At 43.3% G+C, this 25,754-nt stretch overlaps 1 protein-coding gene and 1 non-coding gene across 2 annotated transcripts in view; both read left to right on the forward strand.

Annotated features, from left to right (window-relative positions):
* TM9SF2 (transmembrane 9 superfamily member 2) overlaps positions 1-2,883 on the forward strand; it is a 54,247-nt gene extending 51,364 nt beyond the window's left edge. The window contains exon 17 of the mRNA XM_065901742.1: positions 2,187-2,883. Within this exon, the coding sequence (XP_065757814.1) occupies positions 2,187-2,254 (68 nt within the window). The 3' untranslated portion in view covers positions 2,255-2,883. The remainder of the gene's footprint in view (positions 1-2,186) is intronic.
* A 9,497-nt stretch (positions 2,884-12,380) lies between these two features.
* TRNAG-CCC (transfer RNA glycine (anticodon CCC)) lies at positions 12,381-12,453 on the forward strand. Its single transcript has one exon. It is a non-coding gene; the product is annotated as a tRNA-Gly (tRNA).
* Positions 12,454-25,754: the final 13,301 nt, after the last annotated feature.

The following is a 25,754-nucleotide window of genomic DNA, read 5'->3' on the forward strand; positions in this document are numbered from 1 at the left end:
GTATAACAGGACTCAGGCGCTTAGATCAATTCTGTACATCAGGCCATTCATTAGTCAGACATAGTGGTGTGGGTGTGTGTGTTGGGGGATGCGTATCTTGGTCTCTGTGTGATAGATTTAGATCCACAGCCGTTAAGTCTCCATAAATGATCTGTGAAACAGTCATAGCCTATGAAACGAGGATTACTGTTTGGGGGCATCTGTATCCGTGTCTGTGAATACATACACAGTTTATTCCTTGTTACACACAAAAAGTCATGGTCTGGGTGAATGTCTTGTTTTTCCAGGCACATGTTATCATGATCATTCAACCATCACCTCAACTTTATTGTTCTTGACTTTTAAAGCATTTTTATTTATTTTGAATAAAACAAATTTTCTAATCTAAATTCTGGAGCCACATCAAATTTAAATCAACCAATGAAGCCAGTGACTTTTAGTGTACTTCAGTTTGTGGGAAAGGGTTTCTGCATGGGAATGCTGAGCCCTTTCAGTGTCTAGCATTTTTCTAAAGTGGGAATATCCACATTTATTTCAGGAGTCTGCACTGACACCATTTTTTTAAGTCAATCTATTTTACAAAACAATAATTATTATTCTGCCACATTAGGAAAGATGCCACTTTAGTATGTACACTGTACCCATCTAGTATTAAGAACAAAATAAAATACTAGAAGTACTTGAAGAACAAAGTAAACTTAACTTTCTTGGAGTTGCTGGTATGATGATAAAATGTTTTTTCTTATCTTAAAATGCCTTCTATTATCTTGAAGTTCTTGTTTCACATAAAATTGTTTCAGTGTATATATGTTTTCACCTTTACTTTTCTGGAATTAACCCCAACCTCTTCTCAAGCCTTAATAATGACTCTTTGAATATCCAGAAGGTGTATCTGTGTGTCCTTGAAAAAACACATGGTACATGGCATGTGCAGAGCAGGTGCTTGGCTACATGTATGATGTAAGAACGGGTATAGTAACATTCATAACTTCTGTGGTAATGTCCCAACTATAGTCTCTTGACTTATGAAATCTTAAAACAGTGGTGAAAACCATTGGAACTTTAAATATAAAACTTCCACAAGGGGCATGTGTATCCCCTTCTATATTCTTCTATAGCCCTACCTATTGACTATTTCTTAGGGAATAATCTTGGGGAAAATGCTATGCATCAATTCTAAAGTGTGGTAGGCAGTTTCATAATTTAGTACATATTGTCTTGCAAAACAGGGTCTCTGAATTTACATTTATTGCATGTAAGTATGGTACAGTTTAAAAGGATCCTACGCTTGAAATCAGAAGAAGTAAATCTGAATCCTGGCCTTTCTTATCAGCCACAGGTCCTAAACAGTTCCCTAATCCCTCAGAGCCTCACTTTCATCAACTTTCTGGCGTTCAAATTTTTTGGACTCTAAAGTGATTAAAAAATACCTGAAAATCAAGGCCTGTATCTTTTCATGAATCTGCTCATTTATTCTGTGTAACAGTCTGTGGAGGCGGGAGGGCAGATAAAATTCTCTCTCTTTAATGAGATAAATGGGGTGGAGCTTCCAGGTGACTCATCTAAAGATGATTCACACAGCTCAGGACAGCGCTGCTGTGTCCTCCAGCTCTGTGCCACCTCTCATCTCAGAGGGCGTGTGTCTTTATTATTATTCTTTATCATATCACGTTAACACTTAGTAAAATCTTTTTGAGTTATTTTGTAATAATAATCTTGGAAAACTGATCATTCCCAATAACTGTACTTAGAAAATATTCCCTTTTAATTCTGTGAATCTGATATTCTGATTTTTAAGTTGTTCATATCATATGTTGAATTAATAGCATTTTCCATTTTGTGATAAGAAAGTATTTTTAAATAGGAAAGTAAGATTGGCATCCTTTTTCTCTTCCAATTTTAGGCTTTTCCATGTAATAAGAAAAAGAATATATTATAGAAAGCTTTAGATAATCTTATAGCATAAAAAGTTTTTTTTAATCAATTTCTATAAGAAATTTGATTTGAATTAGTTCTGTATTTTTCAGAAAAGTTTAGGGTCTTTGGTGTATTCCTGGTAATGGCTTATAGTTTTGGTTTATAGTTTTATGGCTTTTTTAAGGAACCAGTCATTTTAAGCCTGTACTTTTATGTAAATCATGAAGCTGCCTTTGAAAGGAGGTTGACTTTTGTTTTTTCTTTTATAGGAACAATTGGCTTCTTTGCATGCTTTTGGTTTGTTACCAAAATATACAGTGTGGTGAAGGTTGACTGAAGAAGCCCAGTGTGTCCAGTTAAAACAGAAATAAATTAAATTCTTCATCAACAAACACCTGTTTTTGTGACTACCTTGAGTTTTACCAGACTTATTGGCCTAGTAATCCTTAAGAAACAACATGATTCTAAATACACCTCTCCTGGTACACCAGTCCCTGCAGAATGTGTTATCAACACTAAAACATTTGTATCGTGATTTAATTAAGTATATATTCAATTGTTCTCAATGAAGAGCAAATTTAAATATTATGTGCATTTGTAAATATAATAGCTATAAAATTTTCAGTACTTCTAATGGCAGAATAGAAGAGGCCATATTAAACAATACTGATGAAATACAGGACAGTTCATTGTAAATAGGATTTTCTAGGCTCGGTAGGTGGAAAGAATTATTTTTCTTTGAAGGAAGTAACTTTTTATCATGGTAATTTTGAAGGATGATTCCTATGATGTGTATTGGGGTGGGGGGGATGCTGCTTTTAAAAAAATCTTGTATTGGTTGTAACTGTTCATATCTTCTTTTCTGTGTTGACTTCATTATTCCCATGGTATTGGCCTTTTAAACTATGTGCCTCTGAGTCTTTCAATTTATAAATTTGTTATCTTAATAAATATTGTAAAAACATCTTCACTGCATCATTACCTGTTGTATATTCATGGGGATTCTGTAAATACAGATCTAATTACCAATGGTGTTTTTAAGTGTTTTATACTGTTTTATCAGATTCTACTGATTATCGCTAATATACTTTCTGAGCTTTGAGCTAAATGAAATTCCAATTTCCCAGTCTTTGTAACAAAACTAAACTTTTCACTATTAGGCAGTAACAGAAATTTTAGTCACGCATATCTAGATGAATTATGTAAGTATAGTAGTTAATATGAGTCTACTGCATTGCCGTTAAGGATTTCATATTTTTTTTTACCTGTTTTTCAAAATACAGTATTTTTTATTTTTTTAAATCAGTTTTTATGATCTATACATTAACAATGACTAGCAGCTCTTCTTCTTCAAACATATGATTACATTTGTCTTAATTTGGATTTCCTGAAATTAAGAAATCACTGTGTTGCAGCGTGTTGACTGGGACTGTCTCCTGGACAGCAGGAAGCTAAGCGGGTGGGGCTGGGTCAGCCGCATTGTGGACATTCACCTGTCAGCAGAGCTGGGGTGGAAGGAGCTTGGGCGCTCAGCATCCATCCCACGATACTGCCGCTGAGCCAGGACCCAGCCACAGGCTCCCCTCTTGGTGGCTGTCTCCACCATGACCCCTCTGCTCTGGACGATGTGGCTTTGGAGAACTGGCCAACCCCTTGAGGAGGGACATGTTGAGAAACTGATGAAGCTGCAGAACCAAGGTCGTAGACTCTTCTCTCAGGACTTCAAGGAAACAGATAGTAAGGATTGGACCCCTGAGTGCCGTGGGAAAACGCGACTCAGTGTGGTTGTGCAAACCAGCTGCCATCAGAAACGACTCTTCCGCTGCCCCCCTGGTTCATATGACCTCCTTGAGACCCATCACATGAAGCTGTCAAAGAACTGGGTAGTCAGCCTGTGTGGAATGGGGCCTCTGGAATCTGGTGTCTTTTGACAAACACATCCTGGGAGGCAGTGGTTTCCGTGGAGCCACGGGAGAGGCTTTGAACTGGCACCAATGCAGTGATGCCTCATTGGGCTTTTGAGTGTGTGTGTGCATGCACGCTTGTGTGAAAAGGGGAGTAGAGGTGATGCGGAAGGGACCCAAGTGTTAGATGGGATTGTTTCAGCCCTGTTCTACCACTAATGAACAGATCCCTTCCAATATAAAGCCTTTGACGAAAGTATTCCCTTTCCATCCTCAGAACTCACGCTACTTTGTTCAATACTGATGTCTGACAGTTCTGTTACTGTCCTAAATATTAATATTACTCAAGATTATTGTATAACTTTGCAGGCTTATCCTTCCAAATAGATCACAGGCCTTTCAAGAGCAGGAACCACTGCTGCTTCTTTGGTTCAGGCCTCAAGTGTAACAGGACTTTGCATTTGTTAGGTGTGTATTTGGGAGCGAAAGAGGATGAGACGGTTGGATGGCATCATCGACTCAATGGACATGAGTTTGAGCAAACTGGGAGATAGTGAAGGACAGGGAAGCCTGGTGTGCTGCAGCCCATGGGATTGCAAAGAGTCGGACACTGAGCGACTGAACAACACCAAGGCACGTATTTGTTAACCGAACTAGGCATTTAAATGATAAGTGATACTGATATTAAATATTTAAATCGGTGCAATGATAGAAAGACTCCGTTTCAGTGTTTTGTTTAGCTCTCAGATGCCAGGATGTGCTTTGATCTTGTGAAATTTTGCCTTTTAACGTGCATCCAGCCACATTGTCTTGCCCGCTCGTTCTCTGTTCATTGACAGTTGTTAAAACAAATCCGCACTGGCAGAACTTGGCCAGCTTCTCTCTGCACTTCGTTTGAACTGTTACCCATGGAACCAGCTCAAACATAAAGCTACAAAGAGGCTAATTGAAATCAGAATGCTGGGTCATTTCTCATTCAAATAAAACAGATGGCCCTCCTTGCCACACTTCTGTCAAATCTGGGGTGGGTGGGGAGGGAAATGAATGTGTTTTTAACTCCCGCACAGGCTTACTCTGCTCCTTGAAGGCCTTACATGCAGCTACCAAAGGAAGTGTGGTGGGGGATGCAGGGGGGAGGGCTTTTTAAAATAGAGCCTGTTTCCCTTTATTTTGAAGATTTAAGAAAAATCACTTTAACAGGGATAGTCTGTATTCACAGTTTCAATTTAGATTCTGAATATTTAATTTTGACTTATTCAAATTTTTCTTTGGAATAGGTAATCCACACACATGGTTAACAATTCAAAATGTATAAGAGGGACTTCCTTGATGGTCCAGTGGCTAAGACTCCATGTTCCCAATGCCGGGGATCCCAGTTCGATCCCTGGTTAGGGAATTAGATCCCACATGCTCCAACTAAGACCCAACACAGCCAAATAAAATAATAATTTAAAAAAAAAAAAAAAAAAAAAAAAAAAACAAAATGTATAAGAATATAGAGAGAAGTAAGTCTACTTTCAACCTCCAGTTACTGACTTCTCTTGCCTGGAGACAATCATGGTTAACCATTTCTTTCCAGAAATTGAAATTTTGTTCTTAATGTACCGACTTGAAACCTCTTTTTTGATTTCCTATTTAACTGACAGTATTAAGAGTATTCCGTTTCAGAGTTGGTTGTGAGAGTTTTAAGAAAGCAACTGTGGAGACTCTTATTTTTATTGGGCAGAGTATGTTTGATATATTAGTACAAAGCATTGCTGTTACAAAGTCACCTCATTGATACTTAATAGATTTGTAAGGTGGTATAAACCACCTCTTAGGACTTGTTTGGGGAAAGAAATCTGAGAGAAACTTGAAAATTCTTACTCCATAGCAAGATAGTTGCCGCAGCTTCACTGCCCAGAGACCACACGATGATGAGCAATCTGATGAAAGATCCCAGCTCACAAAGGATGTTTCGTAACGAGTTGAGGTTGTGCACCAGAGTGGGTCCCCGAAGCACGTAGGTGCCTTGGAGAAAACTCTCCCATCCTGGATACCGAATCTGTACCTAAGAGAAAATGAGTTCTGAAACAAGGCGATTTTATGAGTGTTTAAACGAATCCCCAAAAAAAGACCTCAGCTCCTGTGGCCCCTTGTTACTAATTTTTGGAAAAGCAACTTAAAAGCAACCTGGTGCCTGGCTAAAATGTGCACTTGGCAGTTTGTCCACACACACACACACACACACACACACACACACACACACACACACTAAAATGTGCACTTGGCAGTTTGTCCACACACACACACACACACACACACACACACACAGTTTGCCTCAGGAGCTGGGTGCCCTCCCAACCTAAAATGTGCACACACACACACACATCAGGAGCTGGGTGCCCTCCCAACCTAAAATGTGCACACACACACACACACACACCAGGAGCTGGGTGCCCTCCCAACCTAAAATGTGCGCGCGCACACACACACACACACACACACACACACACACACACACTGTTTGCCTCAGGAGCTGGGTGCCCTCCCAACCCAGCCTTGTGAAAGCTTAATTTCAGAAGAAGACACGATGTGTGTTATTTCTGCCTCAGGTGTGAACTTTGTGTTGTTGTTTTTTTTTCACATCTCTGTCAAGGCAGTGGCAGTATGTTACCGTATGGGTAACAGTGAAATGAGCTTTGATTCCTGGGGGCAAGAAATCCAAGGATCAGCGTGAACAAATGGGGAGCCATTCCTTCCCCACGCCCTTGTTGCTCCCCTGAGTTGGCTGGCTTCACACTCCCGAGCAGCCCCTCCGGGCGTGAAGGGACCCCCCTTGTTCTCCTCACTGTCCACAGCTTGGCTGTGGCTGCAAGCCCAGGCGCACGGGAGCCTCAGACCCTTGGGGCCCAGGCTCCGGGTTCGGGCAGTCCCCCAGGCCCCTCCTGCCCTGTGGGCCCTGGCCACCAGGATAGTCCCAGGAGGAGACCCCCACCCACGGAAGCCCAGGGTGCTGGTGGGGAAATGTGCTCCCAGGAAAGCAAGGAGAGACGTCACACCTGAGTGCCCGGGAGCTGCCCTCTTTCACTGGAAGATGTAGCCTATTTCCAGAACCATGAAGAATTTATAAACACTATTTAATCCCACCTGACTGACACTTAGATTCAAATATTTACTCTTCAAGAGAGCAGCAGAGGATGAGATGGTTGGATGGCATCACTGAATCTATGGACATGAACTTGGGCGAACTCGGGGACATGGTGACAGACAGACCTGGCATACTGCAATCCGTGGGGTCACAAAGAATCGGACACGACTTCGCGACTGAACAAGTGTGAATCAACATATGTGAAGTTCTCCCAGCAGGTGACAAAAGGCTCAAAGGGAGCTGGATATGGATGTCATCGTATATTAAACCACAGTTACCTCTGATCTTCTCAGTGTTCTACTTACAAACCCAATCGTTTGGCATTGCAATGTTCATCCTAACTTTATCTGATTTTCTACAGCATTTAGATATTCTATATGTGCATTTACTAGTGCATTATTCATTTTCTTAAAATCCTAGTGTGACCATACAGGAAGGAGAGGAATTGCTAGAGCATGTGAGCATTGTTGGGAGAAGGAGAGGCTTCTGCCAAGAAGCAGCTGACCGGTGGTGCAGGCAGAGGGTTTACCTGCTGGCTGGGTGGTGGAAGCAAGCCCCAGTCCCCTCCAGTCAAGGCACGGGACGCAGGTGGAAACCACTGGAGGTTGACAGAGAAGTGTTTGTTGACTGCTGACTGAGAAGCCCAGATCCACTGGCTTTCTCGTGAACAGAAAACATGAACAAAATACAGAATAGGAGGTGGCAGTTGAATGATAACTGTTCTTGAATCAAAAGGTGGGAGTTGAAGGAAGGACGGTGACTTGTTCAGTTTCCAAGCCTGACCTCCACCCTCCTGCCACTTGCTCTGTAAACTGCAGGGCAGCTCAAGGTGTCCTTGGTTCATGCCTTTCCTGTCCTTGTCTACATCGGGCAGGGCAGGAAGCCAAGGTTCCACCTGTCTGTGAGCGCCCTGTAAGCACTCGCAGAGGCAAGCCTTGAGCGGGCAGGATGCTGAGGGATGTAGGGGGAGGGAAGTTCCGGAACTCTCAGACCAGGCAACCGGCTTTCCTTGGAGAGAGGAGCTGTGCCACTGACTCCCTCGTCTTCAAATGGGATTCGATGAGCTCCTCAGTCAAAGGCCAGGCTTCCCTGGTGGCTCAGACGGTAAAGAACCTGCCTGCAATGTGGAAGACCTGGGTTCCATCCCTGGGTCGGGAAGATCCCCTGGAGAAGAAAATGGCAACCCACTCTCCAGCATTCTTGCCTGGAGAATCCCACAGACAGAGGAACCTGGCGGACTACCATGGAGTTGTAAAGAGTCAGACACAATTAAGCATGCACGCAGGGCTTTGATTCAAGAATGGCTGAGCCAGGCTGAGCCTCCTGATGGGGTGTGACTGGACCGACACCCCAGACAGACTTCTCCCACAGCCAGAAGCTGCAGATCCCTGGGTCCCCCAGGGCCCATCCTGCTGGCAAACAGGGCTTTTGACATGCAGTGCCCATGAGGGCACGGAAGACCTACTTTATAGTTTCTTAGGATTTCTGGCAGGTTCTGAGGTTTGGCTGGGCTTTGGCGACCAGTTATTTCCTGAGGAAGATGTTCCAAGCAGTTGCCTACTTCGCATAGAAACATAGGCCTTTCTAGGGGATAAATAAAACATCTCCTTTCTACCTTCTCTGACTTTCTCCCTTCCCCCTTCACATCAAGCAGAAGCACCAGAATTCCTCAACTGGCAAAGCATTCAGCACATTTCTCTAAAGAGGACTGGGACCCAGCTCACTTGCTTTTTTTTTTTTTTTAATGACAGGAATAGGTTTTTTTTTTCCCTTTCTTTCTCTGTCTCTTCTTTTGAGAGAATTGTCAATCTATATGCAACTTTAAGAAACAAAACTGATGACCCCAGATTACCTTTTGCCCAGGTCCCCTAGTAATGACATCTTGCAAAACCATCGCACAATATCAAAATCAGGACATTGACACTGATTCATGAAGATACAGAGCATCTCTATCACAAGGATCCCTCGGGTCGCCCTTTCATAGCTACCCCCACCTCCTTTAGTCTCCTCCCACCATTAATTCACTCTCCATCTCTAGAATTCTACCACTTCAAGAATATCATTTAAATGGACTCAAGCAGTATGTGATCTTTAGGACTGGCTTTCTTCACTCACCAGCAGTCTTTGGAGATTCATCCCAGTTGTATCCCAGATAGTGGGATGAATCTCACTATCTTTTATCGATGACAACATTCCAGAGTATGGGTGTTCAGAGTTTGTTTCCCACATTGAAGGACATTGGGATCATTCCCAGTTTGCAGCAAATATGAATAAAGCCTCTCTGAACATTTTTATACAGATTTTTGTGAGAACATGAGTTCATTTCTCTGGGATAAATGCCCAAGAATGAAATCGCAAGGTCAAATGGTAGTTCCACGATTAGTTTTATAAGAAGCTGCCAAACTTGTACAGAGTAGCTGTGCACCATTTTACATTCCCGCTGGGAACATGGGAAAGATCCACTTCTCCACATTCTCACCAGCCTTCGTTGACGTCACTATTTTTTATGTTCTGATAGGTTCATATTGGCATTGTGGTTTTAATCGGTATTTTCCTCATGGCTACTGATTACTGGATATCTTTCCATGTGCTTAGTTGCCATCTTGGCAAAATGTCTGTTCATGTCTGCTGCCCATTTTCTAATTGGATTGTCTTGTCTTGATCTTTGAGTTCATCTCTCCCTTTCTATAATGGATTGCAGGGTGGAGATGGGGGAAGTTCTCAAATTAACCCAGTAACTGTTGGGTCTTTGCTCATCCCCTTGATCTCTTAGCCAAGGATTATTAGCAAGGTGAGGGTGGGGTGAGGGACTTGCATTTGAATCCCTATTTTCTGCTTTCAGTGGGGTGACAGGACGCACATTCACAGCAGCTCAGAAGCAGGGATGTGCGTCTTTCCTCCAACCTGCTCTCTGAGAAGGGGCAATGAGGGAAGGGAGAAACGATGGGCTTCTTGTTTTATAATGATGGCCTCCGTGATCTCCATCTGTGACCACCAGACCCAGCGAGACTTAAATCAGTGCCTCTCAAACCTCCATGTGCCTGTCAATCACATGGAGATCTTAAGATGCAGATTCAGATGCACCTGGCCTGGGATGGGTCCAGAGAGTCTGCACTTCCCATCAGCTCCAGGTGGTGCAATGCTCCTGGTTCCTGGCCCAGGTTTGAGTAGGAAGGGCCTAAAGAGCCCCTCCCTCTCACAGAGGAGGAAACCGAGGCCCAGGTAAGTTAATTTACCCCAAATCACAAAGTTCACAACCAGCTCTCTTCCCACTCCCGTCACCACCTTCACTGGCAGCATCTCGTGTACCCCCACCACCTGCTCAGGGAGAATGCATTTCGTCTCAGGAAGCAGCCAGAAAATCCTGCCCTGGGATGCATTTGAGTCAATGAGTTAGTGCAGTCTCCTCCCAGAGATTTCTGCAGTTTGGATCTGGTCTTGAGTGGTTTTGTGTCCACTAAGCAGATTCGAGGCTATGTCAATACATAGTGAGCACCGTATTCCATAAACCCAGTTTCATCAAATCAGCAAACTAAAAACTTACAGGGCATGAGAGTGGTGTGTTTAGGGCTGACTTGTGTGCCTGTCCCCTTCCCGCCCCCCAGATTCATATGTTGAAGCCATAATGGCCAGTGCCTCAGAATGCGAATGTATTTGGACACAAGGGCTTTAAAGAGGTAATCAAGTTCAATGAGGTCATTAGGGTGGGCCCTATAATCCAATATAACTGGTGTCCTTATAAGAAGAGGAGATGATAACACAGACACACACACAGGGAAGATGGTCATTTACAAGCTAAGGAGCTATCAAATCTGCCAATACCTTGAGCTTGGGCTTACGGCCTCATAACTGTAGGGGATTAATCTATGTTTTGTAAACCACCCAGTTTATGATACACTGTTATGGCAGCCCTACAAAGCTAACATACCAGCTAATAGGAAGGGGAGAGAGGGGAGGTAGCAATATTCCTTGGCATATCCTTCACGCAGGTGTGCTGGAGGGCGGCCATCTTTCAGGAACAGATTACTTCCTCATCCGTCCCCAACCCTGCCTTGATTTTCTGCATAGTTACCTACCTCTTTGTTGAACCTTGAGACTCCAGGCATCCTCGCTGTCCCCCACTTCACTCCTATTTACCTCTTTACCTGTTAAACTATAAAATTCTGGAAGGTAAAACATGACTCTCAAACAGACCTACACTTCTTGCTTGTTAAAGATTTTATTTAACTTATTAATCAATGAGAGAATGAGTAAGAGGTTAAAACCAGGTCAAATGAGATTTAGACTTACAGGGATTTATATTCTCCACTGGATAATATTCTTCTGCATTACTATGAACAGGACTCACTGGCATGGCTTGAGACAGAGAATGTTTGCCTGACTCTCCATTTTCTACACGTTTACTTCTATCTGTACAAAACTAAATACTAGTCCAATCAAAAGCAATCAGAGGTGCACACACCTTTATAGGATCTGGTACTCCTGAATGATCTGGGGGACAACAGACCAGCATTTTATTGGAAGGATACTAATAATCTCTTTTGCCCATTTCCAAACCTTTGGCCATTTTCCTAGCATACCTATTTTGCAATGTGTAAGGGGGTCCCTGAGAGTGAGTTCACACCCAACTTGGTGGGGAGGAAACTCACTCAATTCTGACCTCACCTGGGGTCTGGTTCAGCCTGTCTCTCATGGGCCAGGATAAACTCATCCTACCAGTTGACCTCCTTGCAAGGCCACGTAAGCCACATCTACATCCCTCTATGCGTCCTAAGTGCATGCTAAGTTGCTTCGGTTGTGTCTGACTCTGTGCGCCAGTATGGACTGAAGCTCCTCTGTCCATGGGATTCTCCAGGTAAGAATACCAGAGTGGGTTGCCATGCCCTCCTCCAGGGGATCTTCCTGACCCAGGGATCGAACCCATGCCTCTCACGTCTACCTTCACTGGCAGGCGGGTTCTTTACCACTAGCACCACCTGGGAAGCCTGCCATCTACATCCCTGGGGACCCGCAGTTACTTGATGCCTGAGGGGGGGAACAGACCCTCTGCCGTGGTTCCAGCATTCGCCACTTGGTCTTATTGAATGCACTTGTGAAAGTGCTGAATGTGGTAACTGATCACCCAAGTGGTGTGATCACCCAATGTGGTAACTGATCGCCCACTGATCACAGCTGACCCGCAAGCTCCGCACCTGCTTCCTTGGTTCCGAGTTGGGAAAACCAATATCTGCTCCTATAGTAACACACTTCCTCGCTCATTCTATGACACAGGCAGATAACAGCTCACCATCGGGCAGAAAGAGGATTTAGCAGAATAGACATTTAACAATATTGAAACATTTATTCAACTTGACTGCCTTTTATATGTTCGGCTTTACAGTGAGAGCTTAGATAGATTTTTTTTTTTTTTTAAGAGTCAACCTGGGACTTCCCTGGTGGTCCAGTGGCTAAGACTCTGCACTCCCAATGCAGGGGGCCCAGGTTCAATCCCTGGTCAGGGAACTAGATCCCGCATGCCTATGACTAAGAGTTCTCAGTCTGCAACTAAGACTTGGTGCAGCCAAATACATTTTTTTTTTTTTTAAAAAGGGTCAACCTTCCCATTCTAATGGGGATAATAGCCAGGAAAGCAGATAACTAGCAAACTGATGATCTGAGAAGGACCACTGCCATGCATGGCCCTCTGATATCCCATCTTTTAAAGGCTTGTCCCTTGGCCCAGATGCCCCCTCGCTAGAAGCTCTTCAAGAGCACAGTCTCTGAGCTACCTGAGTGTCTGTTGCTGTGTGCCCAGTAAGGATTTGCTGGGACAGGCCATTGCCCCGTGGTCTCAGCCCGGAAATTCTGTGAGTCATAGTTGTTTCAGTTACTATGCTTTGGGGGAAACCTGGGTTTGATTAGGAGAAAAAGCACAGGGTCCTGGGGTGATATTATGGGTTAATCGCGTCCTCCCAGAAAGGATGTGTTGAAATCCTACCCCGGCCCCACCTCACAATGTGACCTTATTTGGAAATAGGGTCCTTGCAGACGGAATTAGCTAAGTTAAGGGCCTACTGGCCTTAGGTGGACCCTGTTCCAAAAGGACTGGCGTCTTCACTAGAAGAGGAGAGAGCCATGTGAGGACAGAGACCAAACGGGAGATGCCACGTCACAACGAAGAGCGCCTGGAGTGAGGCCCCTGCTGGCCAAGGACGGCCAGCAAATCCCGAGAAGCTGGGAGAGGCGAGGAAGGACCCATCTCCGCAGTTTCAGAGGCGCCCTGATTTTGGATTTCTAGCCTCCAAAGCTGTGAGAGAACATGTTTCCGTTATTTTAAGCCTCCCTTCAACCCCCGCTGCCCATTTTGTGGCGACCTGCTCCAGCGGCTATAGGAAACTCAAACAGCCGGCATTCAGTATAACCTCCCATATTCAGCAGGCAATGAAACCTGCCCTCTGGTGTTCCAGTGGATGCAGCTCTGTGCTTCCAGGGCAGAAGGCGTGGGTTCAATCCCTGGCTGGGGACCTCAGCTTCCACAGGCCATGCAGATCCACTAAAAGAAATTTTTTTTTTTTTTAGTTATTAAAAAATTTAAAAAATGAAGTGGGAACAGAATTGAAATTAAAATGTCCACCTGAGGGAGCTCTAGAGCCTTCGCTCCCTCATTCCTATTTTGACGCTAGCCTAGATGAGGGATGCATAATAGCTGTTTTCCTGGGGGTGACTCTCTTGATCACCTTTCAAAATGATTTTGCTTATTTTCAGTTTCCGTGCTATTGAAATATGGATTCAGACCACGAGTGCCTTTATCGCACGGAAGGCGTTTGACCCGAGGTGTTTGGTTAAAAGGGCAGGACTTTGAGGGCGACAGACGCTGACTGCCCGCTAACCCACTGCGACCGTCCTAGCCAGGGCTGGGCGCTGGGCCAGTGTGATTGACGGCAGCTTTAGTGAAGAAGACTCTGTGCTGCTGCAGCTTTTGAGCATGGGGTGTTCCCAGGGGACAGGAAGAGCTTTGGGGGGTATTTTTTCAGGGGACAGGAAGCCACCAATCTACTATTCTCTGGAAATTACTATCTGGACTGACAGCAGAGATGTTTTCTCAGTCTGTCCAGTACTTCCTGCCAAGCCTCTGCGGTGTTTGATTTTCTTAGCCACTCACTTCTTCTTGAAGCTCTGGCGGCTCTCAGCGTGGTTCCCAGACCACCAGCAGCAGCAGCATCTAAAAACTTGTTAGAAGCCCACATTTTCAGGCCCAGGCCCAGGCCCACTGGACTGGACTGGAAACAGGGGGTTGGGGCCACCCGGGAAGCTGAGGTTAAATGAGCCATCAAGGTGACTCTGAAGCTCCCTGATTGTCTGAAAACCAAGGCTTGAATCTGTTGCCATCTGCTCAGAGCCTTGTCTTAAGGGACTTACCAATCTTTCTATCTGCTTCTTCACTTCTGTAACATCTTACAGAGAGGCCACAATGAATTTTTTGACCAATTCAGTACATGTTGACTCAATGGGGAAAAACCTGATGATGGGAAAGATGGAGGGCAGGAGGAGAAGGGAGCGACAGAGGATGAGATGGTTGGATGGTGTTATCAACACGATGGACATGAGTTTGAGCAAACTCTGGGAGACAGTGAAGGACAGGGAAGCCTGGCAGAGTCAACTTAGCGACTGAACAACGAACAACAATACATATAGTTTTGGGCTCTGGGTCTCATTCTGCTTTTGTTTTTCTCTCCACACCATGACCTACTCATGCAGCTGTATGAACCTCTTGTTCATTGCTAACTGCCTTGCAGCCCCCACGGCATGCACCCAGCACAGTTGGTCTGTCCTTTCCTTTGATGTGACTGGTCTGACTCCAACAGCCTGCTTCCACAAACTGCTGGGATGCATCCTTGCACACCTTCTCTTGCAGACCGGTGTAAACTTCCTGAGTTGCACGCAGGCGTGGGATTTCAGGCTCATGGGGTGTACACATAGGAGGTTTGCTGAGCTCTGCTGAGCTGCTCTCCAGAAGACGGCCGAGTCTACCTGCCCATCTGCGTTGCGTGCTAATTTCCACCTCCTTAGATCTTTCTCAACAGTTGCAATCATCTGACTTTCTAATTTTCCCTATGGTGTGGGTGTACAGGGGGATTCTCCTTTTACATAATCTGCATTTCTCTAATAGTGAGATTGGGTTTCCCTGGTGGCTCAGTGGCAAAGAACCTGCCCTCTAATGCAGGAGATGCAGGTTCAATCCCTGGGTCAGGAAGATCCCTTAGAGTAGGAAATGGCAACCCATTCCAGTGTTCTTGTCTGGGAAATCCCGTGGACATAGGAGCCTGTTGGGCCACAGTCCATGGGTTGCAAGAGTTGGACATGACTTAGCAGCTAAACAATAGTGAGATTGAGCGTGTCGTCATATTTCCTCTTTTATATCCTTGGCCTATTGTTCTACCGGATTTCTGACTTTTTTGGTTAGTTTCCTTGTATATTCTAGATAAGATGTCAATACACTTTACTGTAAAGGCCCAGACAGTATTTTGGGCTTTGCGGGCCATATGCTGTCTGTTGCACCAATCCAACTGTGCTGCTGTAGCAGCCATAGATGGCGCATGGTGAAGGAGTGGGGCTGTGTTCCAGTAAAGATTTGCCTACAAAACAGGTGGCAAAGCTGAATTTGGCCTGTGAACCATGGTTTTATTGACCTCTGTTCTAGATATGACTTCCTTGTTGGATTTTGACATCACAGTTCTCTTCTCCTGCTGTCTGTGGTGTCCTTGGTTGATTATTTCATTTTGATGGGTTCAAATCCATCTGTTTTTGTCTCACAGTTTAGAATTTATGAAGTTCTTCTCAACCTCAAGATAACAAATGTATCTGATTTTTTTTTTCTCTTGGTTTTATGTTTTTCATTCATTCATTCAGTCACTAAGTCATGTCTGACTCTCTGCAACCCCATGGACTGTAACCCTCCAGGCTCCACTGTCCATGGGATTTCCCAGGCAAGAATACTGGAGTGGGTTGCCATTTCCTTCTCCAGGGGATCTTTCCAGATCAGGGATCAAACCCACGTCTCCTGCATTGACTTGGGGATTCTTTACCACTGAGCCACCATGGAAGCCCTTTATATTTTTACCTTTCACACTTTAGACTATCCAAAATTGACCCTTATGTGTGGTGTCTATTTTTCTCTATATGGTAAATTGGTTTCCTAACACCACGGTTTTGTGGTGTTGAGAATCATACATCAGTTCCCATATGTAAATGACTCTGTTTTCATTCTGTCCCACCAGCTTATTTATCTGTTGCTCTGCCAACACCACATTGTTTTCTGGGCTTTGTCCTGTTTTGTTTAATCACTATGGCTTTGTAGTAGATCTTCATATCTCACAGTGTGATTCTTGTCATGTTTCCTTTCAAAAGCCCATGAATCCACGTCTATTTCAACAATGCAGACTTTATGCCTTTTCTGCTGCCATTTGGCTTCAAGGCCTTTATAGGAAGAAGCATGAAATATGAAGTCAGGCAAGCTCTAAGAGTCAATTCCCTACTGAATGCTGTTCAGCTGCTATTTCTTGAATACCTGCTGATTTAGGACTCAGTTTCAAGAGCCCCAAACCCAGCTCAAAATATATTAATTAAAAATGTAGACCCAGGGTTTCTCTCTCTGCAGATATTTCCCTTAGAATAATGTTTTTAATCAGATCCAAAACCTCTTCAACTTGTTTTTTGAGAGGACAAGGATAGAATCTGGGTTTCTAACACCACTTTTGAGGCTCTTACTGCTGAAGAAATAAGAAAGAAATTTTTTCCATAGTGCATTAGAACAGAGGTGTTAAAACCGATTCTTGAAGCATGCTTTAAATTTATCTAAAACAATGATTATTTGAACAATTTAAATACAAATGTGTGTTCAAATTGATCTGTAATTATTATATTTTGCGCATATCACCCTTTTAATCTGTGCCTAACACAGGTACTTAATTTTTTTCTAATGTAAAAATATTATTGCCTATAAAGGATTTCCAGAGCCAAATGATGGCAGTGAAAAATTCTTTGGGGGTTACATGAGAAAATTTATCGGAGGAGATTCCCTGGAGGTCCATTGGTTGGGATTCCACACTTTCACTGTTAACGGCACAGGTTTGATCTCTGGTTGGGGAACTGAAATTAATTGGAAAAATAGGTTTGGATTATGCCAGAATCCCATGGACTGAGGAGCCTGGCGGGCTACAGTTCATAGGGTCGCAAAGAGTCGGACACAACTGAAGCGATTGAGCATAAGCATATGCCATTTCTAAAGTCAACTATTACAGAGTCCTCAATAATATGTTTTGAATTGACTTTGTCTCAGAACTATCTGTTACATAATAAATACATTAACCAGGAAAAAAAAAAAAATATATATATATATATAGGGAGTTCCCTGGTCTCAGTTTAGTTCAGTTCAGTCACTCAGTCGTGTCCGTCTCCTTGCGACCCCATGGACTGCAGCACGCCTGGCTTCTCCATCACCAACTCCCGGAGCTTACTCAAACTCATGTCCATCGCATTGGTGATGCCATCCAACCATCTCATCCTCTGTCGTCCCCTTTTCCTCCCTGATCTAGTGGTTAGAATTTGGCACTTTCACTGCTGTGGCCCAGGTTCAATTCCTAGTCAGGAAACTGAGATCCTGTAAGCTGTGCAGGCAAAAGAAAAAAAGTAAATACATACAAAAAAGTACATACACATAAATGTATTATACACACACACATGCAAATACCGGCTCATGTAACTGGAAAGTCCAGTAGATGGCTCTGTTAGATCTAGGTGTTCAAGCAATATCACTGGGGCTCTCTCTCTCCTTCTATCTGCACCTTTCATCTAGGCTACCGGCATTCTCAGGCAATTTCTTTCCCCAAAGCAGCCTAACTGAACTGAAGCATTCACTCAGTTGTGCCCAACTGTTCAGGACACCATGGACTGGGGCCCATCATGCCCTCGTGTCCATGGGATTCTCCAAGCAAGAATACTGGAATGGGTTGCCATTCCCTTCTCCAGGGGATCTTCCCAACCCAGGTCTCCCACACTGCAGGCAGATTCTTTACCATCTGAGCCACCTTCAATATATTCTAGACTTGTAGTGTCTTTACTGTTCCTAATATTAGAAGAAGCACTTTTCTCATCAAACATTCATATCCACCCCACCAAAGTGGACTCTCATTGTCTGATTGGAAGAATCATGGGGGCAGAGAAGGTGGTCACGTGAATTACAGCCCCTTGGATTTAAGGGAGGAGCATTTCCAAAAGCAGAGAAGCTGGGCAGACCAAGATGTCCATCTCCTCTCCGCCTGCCCTGTTTCCACAATCCTGAGAACTCTGAAGACTGCTGCAGGGAAGGACACTCAGGCTCAAAGAGTTTGTGTCACTTGGAAGAGCCCCACGATCAGCAAGAAGTCAAGCCAGGACTAGCGAGCCGGTCTGTCTGTTCCTGTTGGTCTCTCCTCTACCCCACATGGCCTTGTGATTATATTGCTGTCGCTTCAAACCCACCGTGGCACCAAGTGAGCCCAGTGATTTTCCCAAAACCACATCCGAAGTCCCCCATAGATACCGCCATTTCCTGTCTGCAGGTGTGCGATTCTTCCTTGAGTCAGACTTTTCTTTCATCCTCACGGCCAGTCCTCAGTCTCTTCCCTCATCCTGTGCCTGCCCCCTCCACGCTTGCTCCGGGCTCATCATCTGACATCCAGATGACGATCCTGTCTCTTTCCCATCCCAGCCCATCCTGCACACAGCCGCATGTTAAACTCCCTAAATTATAGTTTCTTTAAAAAAAATGCTTTTAAAATATTTAATTGGATGCACCAGATCTTAGTTGAGGCATGCAGATTCTTAGTTTCAGCATGTGGTATCTAGGTCCCTGACCAGGGAGCAAGCCTGCATGGTTCCCCTGCATTGGGGGGCGTGGAGTCTTAACTCTGGATCACCACAGAAGTCTCTAGGTTCTTAAAAAGAAATTTTTAATGATTTTTTTGGGGGGAGAGGGTGGTTAAAAGTGTGCCTCAGTTTGTATTACTGCAATCACAGCAGTAATACAAATACAGTAATACAAATGGGGCACAGCAGAGCTCTTGAAAACTCAGGGGCTTAGCACAGGGGCATTTATTATTGGCGAGTGTTTATCGGTCAGCTGAGGCTCAGCCAGCCTGGACTGAGCTGGGGGCTCTGCTTCCTGTTGGGGCAGCTTTGTCGCTCCTGCAGGTCTGAATGGGCAGCTCTGCCCCCCAGGACCTTCCTCCCCCGCCTCCTGTCTCCGGTGGGCTTTGCCAGAGGGTGTTCTCACGGTGATGCAGAAACGCGTGAGACTTCCCAAGGCCTAGAGCCGAAAACTGCCACACTGTCATTGGCCAAGCTCAAGGTCAAGGGACCAGGAGAGATACTGACCTCCGCCGAGCCTGTGGAGGGGTGTGGACGCAGAGAAAAGGGGAGACCTGGAGTCATTAACCCCATCTACCGCAGAGTCCACTCTAGACTCTACCATCTGGATTTCAGAGTCTTCCATTGTCTGGTCTCCCTCCAGTCATCCGTCCAATACCCTTTGGGCTCTTCATCTGGGACGTGATTCATGGACCTTGGGAATCTTATAGAAGCCAGACAAGATTGGGCAATCCCAGACAGCAAACTATATTCACACCGCAGGCCAAACTTAGCCTGCCCCCTGCTTCTTTCCCACCACACACAAAAAAGAGGGGAATTTTATGGGCCCACTTGTTATTGGTAGGCTTTACAAAATAAACAAATGTTAACAGTTTTTTCCTCTAGGAAATAAACTAAGCCAGAGATCTTCTTTGTGATTTTTTTTTTTTTTTTTTTTTTTGGGTAGTTCTTTGGGGAAAAGCAAAATCTCAGGGAATTATTTTCTCAATAAACAGTGGCAACAGTTTATTTTTGTTGGCTTGACTTAAATCCTCCCCCACTTTCTTTTTTTGGATTGAGAGATTGACTAGAGAAATGAGAAAGAAATCTTTTTTTTTATTCTTTTTTTTGTGTGTGTGGTTTCTCTGGCTGGAAAAGAAAAAGTCTGCATTCTTTCTGTATTCAGTGTACTTCAAAGATATAAAAATTTAGATATCAGGGTTATGGTTGTTCTAGATTTCAGTCTATTTATAACTTCCTCATATTTCACATTTGTTTGACCTCAGGTTAAAGGAATGCTTTTGAAAAGTATAACGATTTGATCCTAGCAATGGATGTAGCAAAAATACTGGGGTCAATAAGTTAAATTAAAAGGCTTAAAATAAAAAAGAAGAAGAAAAACTAGACTTTGCAAACTTTAAGCTTAGGATTACATGACAATAGGAGAATCTCCTAGCTGTGTTCCTACAAAAACTTTATGGTGTGAAAAATATTTTTCAACGTTTACCAGAGTAAAGAAAAAAATTTGAATTAGAAGAAATTAATTTCCTAATACTCTGAACTCGTTTTCATGGCTTACATACGCCCCTTCACTAGATTTGTTTTCAGTATTTTTATATATGTATTTTATTTCTTTTTGCTTCCACAGAAGAAAATATATGAGTATTTCCATGTGTGTTGGAGTGTTACAATATAACCTTAAACATATGTTTTAGTAATTTATTGAGAGCAAAGAAAACAAATTTTAAAGTAGTATGTATATGTATTTGTTAAGAGTGTTGTTCAGCCGCTCAGTCATATCCCAACACTTTGCAACCCCATGGATATATGTGTGTGTGTGTGTGAATTATCTATCCATCTATGGAGATAGAGAGAGAAATACACACACACAGTAGAAAAATGCTTAAGAACCTATTTATAAGGAAACCATCAGAATATTAATAATTACCTTTGAATGTTAACTTTCTCCCCATGCCCCTGTTGATTTATTTCCATATGTTTCAATCAGTCTATAATGAATATATATTGAATACTAAATGGGATTTTAAAAGAGAGAGATGGGCTTCCCTGGTGGCTCAGTGGTAAAGAATCCACCTGCCAATGGAGGAGACATGGGTTTGATCCCTGGTCCAGGAAGATCCCACGTGCCAGGGAGCAGCTAAGACCATGCACCACGAGTGTGGAGCCTGTGCGCTGGAACCTGGGAGCTACAATCACTGAAGTCTGTACCCTGAAGCCCGTGCCCCGCAAGAGAAATCACTGCAATGAGAAGCCTGTGCAACTAGAGAAAAGCCTGCGCATCGATGAAGACCCAGCACAGCCAAATAGAAAGAAATAAAATTATTTTTAAAAAGAGAGATAGAGAGAGATGTAACAGTTGGGCCTTTTCAACCTCTGGAATCCTAAAACTCCTCTAAATTGGAGAAAACTAATGACAAAACCTTCAGAAGAAGCCTGGATTTTGAATGCTGGAAATCATCTGGCTAGCTGTATTGCTTCATTAGGCAGAAAATTAGAATGAGGACTATTATACATGGAAGAGGATGAATTTGGGTACCAATGATCGTTTCTTCACCAGACAGGTCCTCATTGATCTCTAGATTAGTGTACAAAGTACAGAAGAGTAAGTGCCCCCTTCCCCTGCCCCCCAACAAAAGAAATATAGGAGCCCAGAGTTCCCTCCAAGCCTGGGCTTTTGCATCAGTTTCAGGTGCAACTTGGAGGGAAATAGAAGACCAGAGTCACACAGATTAATATTAAGGGATATTAATATTAATATCCCTTAGACATTAATTAATATCTAAGGGAGATATTAACTTATGCTTGGAAATTTTCCTTATGCAGCAATACTTGAAAAAATAGCCACGTTCAATGAGACGTTATGAATAAGATTAAATACTAATAACATGCATAGGCTAGAATTCGTCAGGGCATTTTACTTCTCAGAAATCAAGAGGAAGGACAGAGCTAATAAAAATTACCCATTATTTGGGTTTCTAAATGTAGTTCGCTAACATTTAGACATTAGAGAACATGTCATTGGAGAAATGATGGTAGTTTATGAACAAGGCAATCTCACAACTGGTTTTGAGAATCTACAATGTGCGAGCTACTATACCTATGGCAAGGAATACAGAGACAAATGAGGATATGGTCTTTGCATTCAGAGGGCTCGGCTTATCAGACATATAAGTTCAAGATGCGCTTTGTCCTTTGTTTTAAATAATTCTCAGAGCAACAGATTAAAATGAAGCACCATGACCAGTGAATGTTAATCACAAGAACACGCTCTTTTGTTAGATGGACCATTTTTGCTCTGAATCAAGGCTGTTTGTATCATCATGAGCTGGGGAGCAAAGGTTTAGAAAAGGGGGATTAAGAAATCATTCAGAGCAATTACATCACATAAAATCCCAAATGCCCAGTTTATCAGGATGAATCTAAGTTTGGTTCCTGTTGCTAAAAGAAAAAAAGAAAAAAAAAAAACGACTCACATGTTACTTACAAGCAAACCTTAGGGCATACCATCTATTATCAGCAATAAACAGATTTGATTCTTTTGTAAACGAGATTGTCAGGGCCCAGGGGATTTGTCAGAGCCTGGATAATCCTCAAATCGTCTGCCTGCCCTACCAGGGACGTGAGGAAATTGTCAGTAATAAGGCTGGTTAGCAGTCTTCTTGTCTGGTGCATTAAAGATTATTCCACAAAAGCCAGAGGGTCTTAACCAACCAGCTGTCATCATAGGGTTCAGTGTTACACATTTTATCAAGTCTCCTGTCCACAGAGGCTGTGAAGACTCTGTCAACTGTGTAAGTCGCCGGGCCCTGTGTCTGGGAATCAGAGACTGGGCCTTTGGGAGTTTTTAACCCAATATGGTATGTGAAACAGACACGGAGCTCTGTGACCACAGAGATGCCAACATGCGTATGGCATCCCACTGTCCACATACAACCATGGTGCAGGGGTCTCTGTGTCAGGCTGAGTTAGGGACCTGCGTCTAGTTGGGTAAGACTCTGGTTTCTCTTCTTCTTTTTGACTTGTTCATATGATTTAAATTTAACATTTTGAATAAATAATACATGTAAATGGTTCAAAAGTTTTAAAATTGCCGAAGGGATACGGTGGAAATCTTCCCCATCCCCATCTCCATGTGCCTCGTTCCTGCTTCCTCCAACAGGTAACCCCTCATTTAGAAGCATTATTTTTCCTTTCGGGCTTCCCTGGTGGCTCAGATGGTAAAGAATCTGTCTGCAATGAAGGAGACCCAGGTTACATCCCTGGGTCGGGAAGATCCCCTAGAGGAGGGCATGGCAACCCACTCCACTATTCTTGCCTGGAGAATCCCATGGACAGAGGAGCCTGTTTGGCTACAGTCCATGGGGTTGCAAAGAGTCAAACACAACTGAATGACTAACACACACACACATTTTTCCTTTCAGAGTTTTTTTCTTAATTATGCAGTCAAAATTTTAATAATAAAAAATACTATTTTTTTTTAACATGGTCAAAGATACGTGGATAACTCCAGATTTTGAAAAAACGGCCTAGCCCAACAGTACCACAATGCATCTCTGTACAGAACATTCCATAGACCAACAGAAAATACGTTTAAGCACAAAAATAAGAAATATTTAAAGAGAATCTCTCAGCAGCATTTTATTTCTGCAAAACAGACATATAGTACTGATTAAATATCTACAAGTGCTTTTCATTTACAAAAATACAGCTCGAGCTCTGCACCAGGAGAAGCCCTCACAATGAGAAGACTGCACCCTGAACCTGGAGAGTTGCCCCAACTTGCTGCAATGAGAGAAAGGCCCCACATAGCAACGAAGACACAGCAGAGCCAAAAATAAAACAAATTTAAAAATGGATAAAATGTGAACCGTATTTTAATTTTAGTCTTCTTTTTACACAGAAGATAAAATATAATACAATCGTTCTGTGCCATGTCTTTTTATCCCTTTCAATGTATTCTATTGTACGTAATGAAACTGCTTCTGTATTGGTACATTCATATATTAGTAAAAGAATAAGGACACAAACTATTAAGGAAATTCTTTTTATGGTTGCATACCTTTCTGTTGTTTCATGTGCATACTTTAAAAAATTGGCCCCAAGATGATGAACATTTAGATTTTTCCCTAATATTTTGCAATAACAAATCATGATACAGTGAATAACCATGCACATTAGTTCTTTCACAGGTTATTACTATTTACCTTTCATAGGGCTACCTAGTAGTGACCAAGACAGGGGCCTCTCTCCTTGGCTCTGTAAGTTAATAAACAAAATTTCTAATAGATTTTTTTAAATTGAAGGATAGTTGGTTTATAATGTGTTAATTTCAGGTATACCGCAAAGTGATTCAGTTATACATACATACACACACATATACTTTTTCAGATAATCTTCCCTTATTGGTTATTACAAAACATTGAGTACACTTCCCTGCTATGTGGTAGGTCCCTTTTGGTTATCTATATATATAATAATGTGTATATGTTAATCTCAAACTCCTAATTTATCCCCCCACCACTCCCTTTTGGTGAAAGTGAAAGTCGCTCAGTCATGTCTAACTCTTTGTGACCCCATGGACTATACAGTCCATGGAATTCTCCAGGCCGAAATACTGGAGTGGGTAGCCTCCCCTACTCCAGGGGATCTTCCCAACCCAGGAATTGAACCGGAGTCAGCTTGCCGGCAGATTCTCTACCAGCTGAGCCATCGGGGAAGCCCTTTGGTAAACACAAGTCTCTTTTGGTAACCATAGGTTTGTTTTCTGCATCTGTGGGTCTATTTCTGTCTTGTAAGCAAGTTCATTTCTATCATTTTTTTAGATTTCATATATAAACAATATATGAGTTTGGTTTTTCTCTGTCTGACTTACTTCACTTAGTTTGATAATTTCTAGGTCCATCCCCATTGCGGCAAATGGAATTATTTCATTCTTTTCATAACTGAGTAATAGTCCATTATACACATGCACCACATTTCTATCCATTCCTCTGTTGACGGACATGTAGATTGTTTCCATGTCTTGGCTATTATAAACAGTGCTGCAGCGAACACTGTGGGGCATATATTTTTTTGAATTAGTTTTCAGTTGAAGTTGAAGCTCCAATACTACGGTTACCTGATGTGAAGAACCGACTCATTGGAAAAGATCCTGATGCTGGGAAAGATTGAAGGCAGGAGGAGAAGGGCACCACAGAGGATGAGATTGTTGGATGGCATCACCGATTCAGCGCACATGAATTTGAGCAAACTCTGGGAGATGGTGAAGGACAGGGAAGCCTGGCGTGCTGCAGTCCCTGGGGTCGCAAAGAGTCAGACACGACTGAGTGACAGAACAACCACCACCAGCTATCCTGCTCCAGGAGTGGGGTTACTGGACGTGGTAAATTCTTATAGGTAACAAACGTCCTCCTTTACTTCCTAAATGTGTGATTTGCGAAGAGTCAGGCAAGGAGTCGTTTCAAAGCCTGGCTCTAACTCCTGTGCCTCCTCCATCCTCACTCTTATCCTTACGTGACTCCTTCATTTCCTCCCATCACTCAAAATTAACAACCTGGCCAGGTGGCTCAGTGGTAAAGAATCCACCTGCTAATGTAGGACATGCAGGAGACGCAGGTTTGATCCCTCGTCCTGGACGAGGGGATGGCAACCCACTCCACTATTCTTGCCTGGAACACTTCATGGACAGAGGAGCCTGGTGGGCTGCAGTCCGTGGGGTCCAGAGAGTCGCTCAGGACTGAGCACACACAGCATTTGCCCTCCCCCCTTTAATCTCATTATTTTCAGCTGCATTTGAACTGCTATCATTTGTCTTCTCAGAGGTAGGACAAAGTGGTGCTGAAGGATTTCTTACCTCTCGTTAGCAAGTCACCTTCCCAGCTATTCACTCAACATTTACTTAGCATCTACTGGGTCTC

Source organism: Muntiacus reevesi, chromosome 11, assembly GCF_963930625.1.
Source record: "Muntiacus reevesi chromosome 11, mMunRee1.1, whole genome shotgun sequence".
In the NCBI taxonomy this organism is placed as follows: domain Eukaryota; kingdom Metazoa; phylum Chordata; class Mammalia; order Artiodactyla; family Cervidae; genus Muntiacus; species Muntiacus reevesi.